Consider the following 12,387-nt stretch of genomic DNA (forward strand, 5'->3'; position numbering starts at 1 on the left):
AAGTCCAAATGGGTGGTTATGGAGACCATTTCCACACTTCTGTGGGGAGTACTGGGCCAAACACATGTCCTGTGGCTTACTCCTGGATTTTACCTGGGGGAAGCTTGGATGTACTGGTGGGGTCCCCAAGCTTCCAAGAGACACATCACATCACCATTTACTTCATGCATGCACCAGAGAGGAGTTCCTTCCAGCTGTTGTCCTATGCGTGGAGATGAGGAACAAGCAGCTCCCGCTTACCTTTAAAAATAATAATAATGAGCTCTGCAGGAGCCTGGGCTTTCTTGGCACACAGCCCCATGCTCCGACATCAGAGGATGTGCAACCCCCTGGGCAGGAGCCGGAGCCAGGGAGCCATGCACAGGTGGGTCATGAGCAGCATCAGCCTGATGTGTCATGGTCTGGCATTGGCTGAGCTGACCATTCACCAGGTCCCATGTGTCAACCACAGCCAAATTATCTGTCATTGGCACTTCTTTGTCTATGGGATAAAACCCGAAGGAAATCCTGATGGGCATTTACCACTCCCTGCCTTGACAACATCTCCCGAATCCTCACGGTTCTCCTACGGGTTCAATCTATACAGGTAAGGAGAAACCCTCCTGCGTGCTGTCCAGCCGTGCCCCAGAACTGCGGTAAGATCTCCCTTACTGCGGGTGAGCGTGTCCCAGACAGGTCCCAGCGCTGGTGCCAAGGGGAAATTTGTGTGGACTTTAAGGTTAGTACCTGGCCTCTGGGAGTTGCAAGGGGAGACGATCCCGAAAGCCAGCGGCGCAAGCCAGGAAGCGTTTAATAAAGCCAAGGCTCTTTCCTGAAGCAGACAGGGAGTTGCATGGAGCACTGGGTGGTTTGCACCGGTTGCAAGGGGCCTGCACCTCATTTTAACATCGCCTCTATTTATTCACGGCCTTACAGCAACAAGATGAGCCCGCACCCCAGCAGGGATCCCTCTTCTTCTTCCACCTCTTTTTTTTATATTAATTTCGCAGTTCGGCTCCGAGCACACGCACACGGTCATGTACGGCATTTTGCAAGAATACTTCAAAAGCAGGAACCGTTTCACCTTCAGTTTTCTGGTCAGAGCCCAATGACACATGGGCACAAACCACTCACCTCCAGCGACCAGTGTGGCTTCCTGGGCCAAAGCACGCATTTCAATTAGCCAAAAATTAGTTGTCTGGGGCTGGAGAAGGGTTTTCAAAAGGAGATTTCTTAGAAAAGCTGGGTGTTTTTTATAACTTTTTTTTCTAGCAGGTTGAATGGAGTAAAAGCCTCCTCCAAGCCCCTCACATCGTTCCCTTGGGCTTCATCCTCACCCCTGTGAGAGGTGATGGGGATAGGGACCAACCTCCTCGGACCTGCAGCACAGTGCAGGATCCGACCTGGAGCCAGGAACGTGGGCTGAGCCTTCCCCACAGAGGGAAGGATCCGTCCCTCTGCTACATTTCCAAGTAGACACCATTCGGGGTTATTTTTTCCGCTCTATATCTTCCTTTTCTTCCATCCTAAATGAAAAAGAAGGTCTTTCCCAGAGCAGCACAAGTGATAGCATGTACCCACAAAGAGATAGGGAAATGTCAAGCTTTAAACATTTATTACTCAGATGTTGCATTTTATAGCATACAGTGGATCTGGATGTTCTATAAACAAAGACTGAATTGCCACAAAGAGTTATTATCTCCCTTGTTTTAACAGTCTCTGAAATGCTGAAAATGATGAGTTTGTGTTTCTCTAGTATGAATAGCTAGTCTTTATTCTCCCCAAAACCTTTTTCCTTTTTTTTAAATTTTAAATTTTTTTTAAAGCACTTAGTTTAACAAATATGATTAAATTAAAAATGTCACTTTTTCAAATGCAAATAAATACATTAAAAAAAATAATAATGGATTGCTAGCATTAACTCCATGTTCTGCAGGACACTGCAGCTCCCCTGGCTATCGACCGTGGACTTCACAACCCTTAGTGTCATTTCTCCTGAAAAAAATACTGAAAGTATCACCAGGACTGGCTAATAGCTATCACCAAGAAAAGCAAAATTAGTGTAAAGCCATAAAATAACCAGTGGGGAAATAAAAAAATTAATCATATTTAAGATTTTGAGAGACTTCCAAGTGAGAGATGCTATAAAAATAAGCATGAAAATACATCATAAGTTATTCTGACAAGTTTTCCTTCAAAGCCATCAATCATGCCAAGAATAGATACTAATTAATCTCCTTCGGGGGAAGAGGGGATCCTAACAAATCACTTACTTTTCCTTCTTTTTCCCCATTTTCATTTCACCTCCATATACATTAGACTTCTCCAAACAGGAGTGAAATCCCTCATGGTGAAACCGAGCAAGTCACTTTGTTGGTAGCAAAAATCTTAAGTCTGGAAATAATTTCACCAGGAATGAAGCGAATTAGATGCTGGGGAGTCTGGGAGGGAGCTGGCAAACCTGCTCTGCATCTGAGGGGGACTGGTGTGGCATTGGTGCAGAGCATCGCTCCGCGGCAGATGCTTCAGACACTTGCCTTGACACCAGCCCGAGGTTTGGCCCCACACATATTTGGCCCGAGGAAGTTATTTTCCCCTTTGCTGATCTAGCTGTATCAGGAAAACATATTAAAACCCAACCAGATACTTTTATTGAGCAGCAAAGATCGAATCTGGCTAATTCATGGAGATGTAACTGGTGGCTTCACACCTTCAAAAATGCACATTGTGGAGTTACGCTTTTTGGCGACCATTTCTAAAGCAAGCCAAAAAAAGAGAAGAAAATACTTGATGACGTCCCTAAGTGCTCTCACCAGCATTTCCAAAAACTTCCCAGTGCTGCTCTCCATCCTACCCCAACAAATGACCTCATGGTACCTCTTTTCCCAACACAGTTAATGATGCCACATGTCTGCTGGCTTTCTACTGATAGACTTCAGAAAGATATCACTGGCAGCATGTAATTTTGGGGAAAACCCCCCTTTTTTGGTCAACGTTTTGATTCTCACGCATCAACGGAGCAACTGACATACCAAAGCGGTTAATGGCTGGATGAACGTACTTTAATAGCGAAGATAAATGGCAAGACATTAAAAAATGACGGATTTCACATAAAAGTTCTTCGGTGGGAGAAATCCCAGCGTTGGAAGGGAAAGTCATGGGCCAAGCCTGGTCAGTGGGGGCTGCAGGATTGCACCCCAATGGGAAAATTGAATAAACCCTCACAGCTGGTAGGGGTAGGGAAATGCTAAGCAGAAATACTTCCATGTGGCTTACACTTCGCCTCTGAAAGCCTCCTGATGCATTCACAGGTGAAAATTCAGGTCTTTAGAAGCAAAATCTCCAATTCTCTGAGTTTTTCTTTTTTTTTTTTTTTTTTTTTTCCCTTCTTTCATTACATCCCGAGAGCAAATTCTAAGGGAAGGGAGAAGTTGCAGGGGCCAGAGCAGGATCCCTGGCACTCTACACCTATCACGTTGTGCCCCTGTTATAGGACTTTTCTGTTCTTTAAAAAAAAATAAATTCAAGACATAACTGGTTTTCAGGTCTTCTCCCAGAACACTGATGCTGTGCCTGGGCGTGCTGTGATGAGTGTTAAATCCCCTTCTCCTCCAGTCCCCGAGAAATTAGGGAGCAGGCAAAGCCAAGAGCAATGGGCGCAACCCTGAGCCTTATAACACTGATGGGCTTTGTCGCCTTAATCAAGTTCAGCTGCTCATTAATACTATCAAATCCCATTGCTACTAATGAAGTTGACCCAATGCAAGGTGCTGTCACCATGTGAAGCTCCCGGGCTCGAATCCACAGAGCAGAAATTAATTTTCCCAGACACATCCAGCACATCCAGCAATAATTTTCCTGCTTTCTGGGCAGACAGGAAAATTGAAACTCCTGTTTCCAGCTCACTCCTCTTGCTCCACGTGCAGATTAGAAACTGCATCAGCAGACAACCTGATGAAAATTCAAATAATATTGAACTGCAGCATCAGGACTCTCATCTCCTGCAATGCATTTTCTGCTGATAATTTCTGTCCTTTAAATTTTGCAGCAAAGGCATCCTTCCCATCGCAGACATACCAACACATTCATAAGGCACCCAAGAACATACTGCACATCCAAAAAGGTCGGGGTGAAATCTCTCTTCTCTGCAAGCCACTAGAAATTCAACGTCTGGCTTGGAAGAATGGGTTTGAGCTGCTGAGTTCAGACCCAGTCTGTCTGGTCCAGGGCCTGTGTGTGCCAGTGCCGTGGCATAAATTCTCTTCTTATCATGGGGAAAGGAAAGTAAATTGAATAATGGGAAGAAAGCAGGACGGGCTGCTGGCATAGCGCCTTCCTTGGCTCCTCTTCCACTGCGCAGACGGGACGGGGCAGTTCGCACCCCCATTAGGCTTCACCAAAATAAGCACCAGAAATGATTTAGTAGGTAAAAGCATCACTAGACAAGCAAATAAGGAGATCACCAAGTCTTGTTCATGATTCGGGGAGCGATGCAAAGGCGTGGCGTATCCCGCCGTACCGGCCCCCTTGCCTCCCGAGCATTTCCTCGCCATCACCCCCCCGCAGCCGCCCTCTCCCTCAGGATGCTCTGGTGCGAGGCAACCCGGGGACCCCCGAGCAAACTCTCCCCTTCTGAAACACATCACCCATCCCTCGAGGACACGGTGCCACACAGACCGACCATGGGACAGAGCTGCTCCTGTGCACCACGCAGCTAGAAACACTGGATAGCAAATTCAGCTAGTTAGAAGCTAGGCTCAAAACCTCTGTTTTTGGCTTTTCCTATTTTTCCTCTTCTTTTTTCCTCCTTTTTGCCATACATTGCTTGTCTTCTCTTTACCAGTCTCAAAAGAAGAACATCAAACCTTCATTTCTCCCTTGCCCTGTACATTATTAGGCCCGACTATAACAGGCCTGGGTTTAAATGTATAATTACAACCATGACAGTAATTACAATAAAGCACTCCTTCAATGGAAACAAAACAAAAAAAATTATTTAAAAAAAAATAAATGGGTTATAGTGGCTGAGCGATAACGTCAACTTTAACAGCAAGAGCTGTAGAATCCCCTGTTTCTTAGAGCTCCTAGCTCAGAGGACAAGTTTCTCAATCCATCAAGGAGGTTATTGGCAAGACGACGGTGGCTATGTTACTTCTGCAGTGGCTTTTGGACTCCTTTAAAATACTCCTTCCGCTTCAGCATCTTCACGTAAACCATTAGTCAGCTTGCGGGAAGGCGTTGCTTTCCCCATCTCTGAGCTGTTCACAATTGTCCGTTCAATGGTACAATAAAATAAGAAGAAAATACAAACGCCCGAGAAAAAGAAAACCCAGTGCAAATAAGAAAGTCGTCCCGCTCTCCGATCTGCTTTCAAAGGGGTGGTGAGTAGGGGGGGACACACACACAGAAAGTCAAAGACAAGGTGGGGGTGGTGGAAAAAAACCTAACGCAAGCCCCGCTTGACAAAAGCCATCAATTATGAGCGTCTGGTGTAGTGTGTGTCTGGCTTTGTCCTCCCGAGACATCTGCTGCCTGCTGTCTCCTGCCAGTTGGCTGGGGCAAGGCAGGAGGACGGCATGAAAACAATACTAGCCCCCACTTGGATTCGTTTTTTTTTTTTTTTTTTTTTTTTTTCCCAAATTCTCCGTCTTCTTTCGAAAGCCAAACAATAACCCGGCGGGATGCGTTGCTGCTGCTTGAGCAATGAGTTCAGAAAAAGAAACCCCTAAAACAAAACCACAGCGGGGAAGAGGGGTGGCACTTGGCGACACAGCTGAAAAAGAAACATGCTTCTCCCTCCCCACCCCACGAACGTATTCTCGAGCATGCTGGGGTTTGGTCTGCTGGGGGATTTAAATCGGAAAAGCTCTTGCCAGACCCCATCAAGGTGCATGTCTTCTTCTTGTCCCTTCCCACCCCACCTTGCCCTGCCCCTCAAGCTGTCAGTTTTTGGATGGTCTTGTTGTAGTACTGCGTGATGGTGGGCATCAGGGGGTTCCAGTTGTTGGCGTGCAGCTCGATGACCTCCAGCAGCAGTGACCGTGTCAGCATGGACTCGGAGGGACACAGCATCTTGTCGCGTGCTATCGCCAACAGCTCCGTCATCATCTCGGGCAGCTGCTCCTCCAGCAGCCGGCCGGTGCTCTGCAGCTGTCAGGAGAAGAAGAGGTCAACCATGGCATATTGATCCTTAGGGGTCCCTTCCAACTTGAGATATTCTATGATTCTATGATATTAAAACACTGTGTTGGCTTTCGTAGACACCCTCCACCTCTCCAGTCCTCCCCTGCTCAACGTGGTGGGGCAGGCAGGCAAGGTTAAAGGCGTCGTGGCTTTTGAAAACCAAAACCACCCGGCAGCAGGCTCCAAGAGCCGAACATGAAGGGTGAGGTTTTCAAAAGCATCTGCGCCGGGCTGCTGGAGGGGCGAATGGTTCAGCTCCCACTGACTTCAAAGGTGGCAATGCTGGATTGCTTTTGGAAAAAAAAAAAAAAAAAATCCCACCTAAAGATCATGCTATTGTCAAAACAAAGCGCAGGCTGTGATGTGGTATTCCTGCCTTCTACCTGGCCCTTCATTTACTTGCTGATTCACAGCTGTCAGTGACTCCCAGTCATTAATCGGAATAAGCAGAGTCCTCCTGTATGCATAACAAATCCTGCCCTGCCGAGATCTGCATTTATACCTGTCGTGCCACTTCTCTGAGGACAGCCAAGGTTTCTTTTTAAAACAACTACTCCTTGGAGAGCCTCCATGGAGCAACATAAGCCCTAGGTGGTCCCATAGAGGAGAAGGTCCAAGCTTGGAATGGACAGCAATGAGTCCACCATCATGGAAGGCTTGAACGCAAAGCTCCTCAAAGTCCTAACCTTAAAAATTCAAACTCTCCTCCTCAGTTGCCTGTCACTTTGCTGAATTTCAGCCATTCAGGCTGCAACTTCAACTGATCTCTGCAAGGAAAGCATCCATCCCCACCAGTCAATCACTTCCCAAAAGTAAAACTAATGAAACTCTGCTATATTTGTACCAGCATTTCTCTGCAAAGCTGCTGCTGAGCACAGCAAACCTCTCTGTGTGAGCCACAGGGCAATTTTTGCTCCAATACAGGTGGTTTTGTGCTTAAAAAGAAAATGTAGGGTGAGATTTGAAGGAACCAGGATAATACAATTTTGTGATGGGGCCCCAGCTACCAAACTTTTTGCATCCATTCACATGCATCAAAAGTCCAGTGATAGAGTCTCAAAGGCCATCTCTTCTCTCATGGTGATGTCTTTTATCTACTCCACTCTGGTGAGACCCCCCCTGCAGTGCTGCATCGAGCTCTGGGGTCCCCAGGACAAGAAGGACATGGAGCTGTCGGAGCAAGTCCAGAGGAGGCCATGGAGATGATCAGAGGGCTGGAGCACCTCTGCTATGGAGACAGGCTGAGAGAGTTGGGGTTGTTCAGCCTGGAGAAGAGAAGGCTCCGGGGAGATCTAATTGTGGCCTTTCAATACTTCAAGGGGGCTTATAAGAAAGATGGGGACAGACTTTTTAGTAGGACCTGTAGTGATAAGACAAGGGGTAATGGGTTTACACTAAAAGAGGGTGGACTCAGACTAGATATAAGGAAGAATTTTTTTATGCTGAGGGTGGTGAAACACTGGCACAGGTTGCCCAGAGAGGTGGTAGATGCCCCATCCCTGGAAACATTCAAGGTCAGGTTGGACGGGGCTCTGAGCAACCTGATCTGGTTGAAGATGTCCCTGCCCGTGGCAGGGGGGTTGGACTGGATGGACGTTAAAGGTCCCTTCCAACCCAAACCATTCTGTGGTTCTACAACGCAAAGAAGCAACACTGCTGTTTGGGTTTGGAAACATCTAATAGCTGCTTGACACGTGCGTAGCCGAGGGCAGAAGGGGCAAAGCAAGACCAGGGTGGGTGGTGCAGGTGCTTCCCTACCTCCATGGAGCAGCAAAGCACAGCGTCTTCCTTCACATCCTGAGATTGCAACAACTGCAAAAGAAAGAAGAGAGCAGCGGTGAGAAAGAGGGGAGAAAAGAGTAATTATCAAAACAAAAAATCAAGATAAACAGTGACAAAACATGGGGTAAAGGGTATCACCAGCGTATCCACTGCTGAGAGACAGCAAGCAGGGCAGAATATAGATAAGTTAGGTTAACTGCTTTCAGAATAAATTTTATTTAGGTTACATTGCTTTTTTTATCCCATAGCAGGCAATGAGAAAATGCACTCATTTCACATACACAGCGACTAAATACAACCATCAGACGACAACATTTGAATAGCACCGCCCTGGGAGCAGCTGTTTGGAAGGGAAGGGCTTTGCCCAAGAGGCAGCCACCCACCACCAAATCTCTCTGTCCCCGTGGGGACAATTCTAACAGCCACAAAATCACCTGATGGGAAAGCATTACATCCAATACACGGTAATTAATATGGCTCCTTCTAGACTGATTATATAGTGGTGCAAGTGCAATGGGTTGCAGTGAAACTATGGTGTCTTACGTGCACCAACTCCAACCCCGCTCTGCTCTCCATGAACTTCGCAAGACAAATGTGAGCTTGTAAGCATGAGCAACTGTCAAGAGAGACGTAAAACATTGCTGTGCGTGGCGTAGGATGGTGAAGGAAGATGCTCGCCCCTCTCGGTTCAGACTCGGGGAGCACGAGGAGGGTCAACGGCTCTACCTGGCAATAGCAAAGCGTAGGAGCTCAGCACGTCTCACCCCACAAACCTTGAAATCACGATAGCAAGGACTCTTGAAACCAGATCAAAACAACACATTTTTCTTTGTTTTCATCTTTATGACTTTGTCACAAGCACAAAGACGCAGTTTCAGGCTTTTTGCTAAAACCGCATGAGAAAGCACAGTTTTCTGGTTGTTTTTCAAGCAGATAAAAATACTGAGATTCTCAATCAGCCAGCAAAGTGAGTTGGAGTGTCATGAAAAACATTGTACCATCAGGCAGCTGATAAAATCACTTGTGCTGGCAACGCTTGAAGCTACAGCCGCTTTCACTCCATCACCTTTAGTTGAAGAAGCCTTGCTGGCCCTGAGCTAATCCCTGTGTGCAGCGGGGAGCTGAGTGTGTGCACTAAACATTGAAGAAAAGGACAAAAATTGGGAAAACTGGCCTTATTAGTATCTAAAATTCATCAGGGAAAGGCAAACTTTGGAAAAGTGGTTGGACTGATTAAAACTGCCCATATAAAAATTGCTTGGTGTAACTAAATGTGCTCTAAAGTCACATTCTTTAGTGCAAATCAAAATTGTGACTCACAGCCTTATAATCTCTCCTTCCTACTCTCATTTTTTCATGTTTCTTTCCTTTACAAATAAACACCTATTTGTTTACCAGTTCCACAGCTGCTGGAAAATAGCTAGGAATAATAGAGGTAATTCAAGGAATTATCATTGCTCTCAAAGTTTTGTCTTCAGCCTTTTCTGTTTTCAGCAGACAGCAGTTTGTTTTCTTTGAAGACGATGTTTACAGCATCTCGATGAGCATGTGGTCCACCAGTTTTTATCTTGCGTTAGCCAAAGGTTCGGCAAGGGTTTTGAAGATATGCAACAATTCTCCCCCAAGTTTATCTTTCTGCTGAGTTGTTTGGAAAATGTTAGTTAAGCCCAAGCCACATGCTCTGAGATAAATTCTAACGAACAGTTCACAAATTCTTTGCGAAAAAACATGAGATTATTTTAAAACCAACAAGAAAGAAAAAAAATATCAAGTGGGGACAAGTATGAACAGGCAGTAGTCCTGAAATTCACTCCTGGGGTATTTAGCTTGTGAGCATGGCATGAAGCAGGGCTGCAAATTAAACCTGTATCCACCTTTCCTATTTTTGCTATTCTTTACTAAAGAGCTTAACATGAAAATTAAAGCAAGAAAAGTGGAGTTAGGATTGACTAGGAAGGACCTATGGTGGCCCTTCCTCTGCCGAGGTCTCCTCAATGATCCTGCTCTCTGCCAGAGATATGTGGTCAGGGAAAGGCTGCCACTTCACTTGGGCTTTTCTTGCTCCAGCTTCCCACCCGCAGAGTTGGGACACTACATCAAAAGGTTGTGAATATGCCAAAGGCTGTCAAAGACTGCTCAGATATTTGGCTAATCAGGAATAGTCTTATCTACCCATGATGAAACAGAGACCACATCCTGCCCCCAGACTTGGGCAGGCACCCGCTACCTTCATGCTGCCCTCCTGGAGCTCATCTGATGTGACTTGGCTGAACAAGGAGAATGCATGTGCTCCATCCTGTCCATCAGGGCACCATGTGCTCCCCCTCGTCCATCCAGGCAGCATGTGTTCTACCTCATCCAATAAGACACCATATGCTCCACCTTATCCATCCAAGCACCACGTGCTCCACTGCTCCAGATGCACCAAGAGATGCTGGTCCCAAAGGCCACAGTTCAACCTCTGCCTGTGATATAGATGTGGGTTGGGGAAGCTCACAACCTGCCCACCAAACACAAGTATGGCCTGGTGCAGTGGAGCAGGGCCCAGCAGGCAGATCTGCTGATGCTATGGGAACCAGAGCCCAAGTCCATACCCACAGATGGTTGAGAGCCACCTGCATCAGTGCAACGGTCTGAATCCAGGAGGATCAGAAAGATGTCACTGTTTCTCTGCATGTGCCTCTGCATGTGTGTTTCTTGCATGCTGGAGGGGGGCTCTGGAGCTTCCCCAGGGTGTAGGCACCAGCTATCTCATGCTGACCCCTGCATGCTGGGACAGGAGGAGAACAAGGAGGCCAGTTTTCTCTCCCTAGCATGGCATAGACACATGAGAAACTGCTGCTAAAGGTAGCCAGCAAGGGTTGCACTGCAAAGATTGTGCTGCCTGGGGTCCTGCCATCGATGTCCTCATCCACCGATGACATCTTTCACACATTTCTCAATTTCTTCATCCCCACCCACCTATGACTGCTCCCCCTGTGCAAGCACCATGCACCTCAAAGCAGTGAGGTGGTAGCTTCAGCAGGAGCACAGCATTTCCCAAAACACTTTGACACTTGTGTTAGCCCTGACAGCACTGCAAGAAAAAATGGTGCAAATGCTTCGAGACCTCCGGGGAAATCATAACCCTGAAGTACTGGCACTTGCATGACCATAAACCTGAACCCAACCAATTGCATTCATCGTTTGCAATCTAATTCATATTTACTTAAAATATTTTAACGTAAACATGCTATACCCATTAAATTAGCACTCCCAGACTGGAATTATTATTTATTTAACTATTTACAACCACTCCTCCCAGCTGCGTGCATCTGCCCAAATCCTACCACGGACACCATCCCATCCCTCTCCACCAGGTTCCCACACGGTTCAAACTGGCTGACGAACGTGGACAAGGGAGTCGAAAAAGGAGCGTGAGGCAGACGACAGGGCAGGTGAGCTGAGACTCACACGCTTCTCGGTTTAACCTGTAATCATCCCCCGGAGGCTGGGGCTGTCTGCGAGAAAAAACCTCCCTTTGCTCTCCAGCCGGTTTCCCCCGTATCGGGCGAAGCCGGGCAATGAAAGCAGCAGTTCCTGCTGGAAAGCAGACAAAGAGTCTGCTTGATTTCCTAAGAGAGGAGGCTGCATGCCAGAATCTGCCTGGCCAGTCATATAATACCCAACCTCGGTTGCGAAAGGCTTCTCACTTTTGTTTCTGGTGCTGGACTAGCAGCTTTGCAGACTGGTGGAAGATATCGGGCTCCTCTTCCAAATTTCTGTGTCCTGCTGAGAGGTGAAGCACTGGGCAAAGTCGTCTGCAAGGCCAGCATTCCTGGGTGGGCTCCGAGAGCTAAATATTTTCATACCAACCCAAAATAAATTGTAAGGTCTGCTCCTGGATGTGCTGTGTGTGGTTGGGGGAGCTGCAGTGCCTTGCAGGGTGCTTCTGGAGTGCAACTGGTTTCTGTGGCATGCTACTGGGACCAGTCTTCCTTGGCCTCCATGGCCCCAAAACCTGCTCTTTACATCTTTGCAGAGGTAAGCATCATAAGCCACATGGGGTGGGCATGCAATGGCAGTTGAGGGGGCAAAGAAGCCCCAAAACTGCAACTGTGCTTCATCATGGAGAGAACCAACTTGGTCCTCCTGAACAGCAAACGATGCACATGCATGCGGTGCAGACCACCAGGAGCAAACCAGAGAGCTAAGCCGATGGGATTCACATACCCACGAATATTTGGGTTTATTATCTGCTTTCTGAGATCATCTGGGCTGCTGAGAAGCTAAAGTGCTTATTTGTATTCTCAGGGGTGCCCACGCCATGAGCAGGACCGGAGAACCTGCCCCACCATCCCTTATCACCAAACCGTGCAGGTTTAATTGTGTTCTTCAGCAGTTCTTCATGGGAGACGGAGTGGGAGCAGCCCAACGCATACATTACCATTACCAGCTGCAACG

The 12,387-nt window shown here is 47.1% G+C and overlaps 1 protein-coding gene across 5 annotated transcripts in view; it reads right to left on the minus strand.

Annotated features, from left to right (window-relative positions):
* Positions 1 to 1,786: 1,786 nt before the first annotated feature.
* The window catches only part of CTIF (cap binding complex dependent translation initiation factor), a 149,413-nt gene continuing 138,812 nt past the window's right edge, over positions 1,787 to 12,387 (minus strand). For all 5 annotated transcript variants that reach the window (XM_054810078.1, XM_054810079.1, XM_054810080.1 and 2 more), the window contains 2 exons: positions 7,921 to 7,974; positions 1,787 to 6,129 (listed from right to left, as the gene is read on the minus strand). In XM_054810078.1, coding sequence (XP_054666053.1) covers positions 5,914 to 6,129; positions 7,921 to 7,974 — 270 coding nt within the window. In that variant the 3' untranslated portion in view covers positions 1,787 to 5,913. The remainder of the gene's footprint in view (positions 6,130 to 7,920; positions 7,975 to 12,387) is intronic.

This window comes from Grus americana, chromosome Z (genome assembly GCF_028858705.1).
Source record: "Grus americana isolate bGruAme1 chromosome Z, bGruAme1.mat, whole genome shotgun sequence".
Classification (NCBI taxonomy): Eukaryota; Metazoa; Chordata; class Aves; order Gruiformes; family Gruidae; genus Grus; species Grus americana.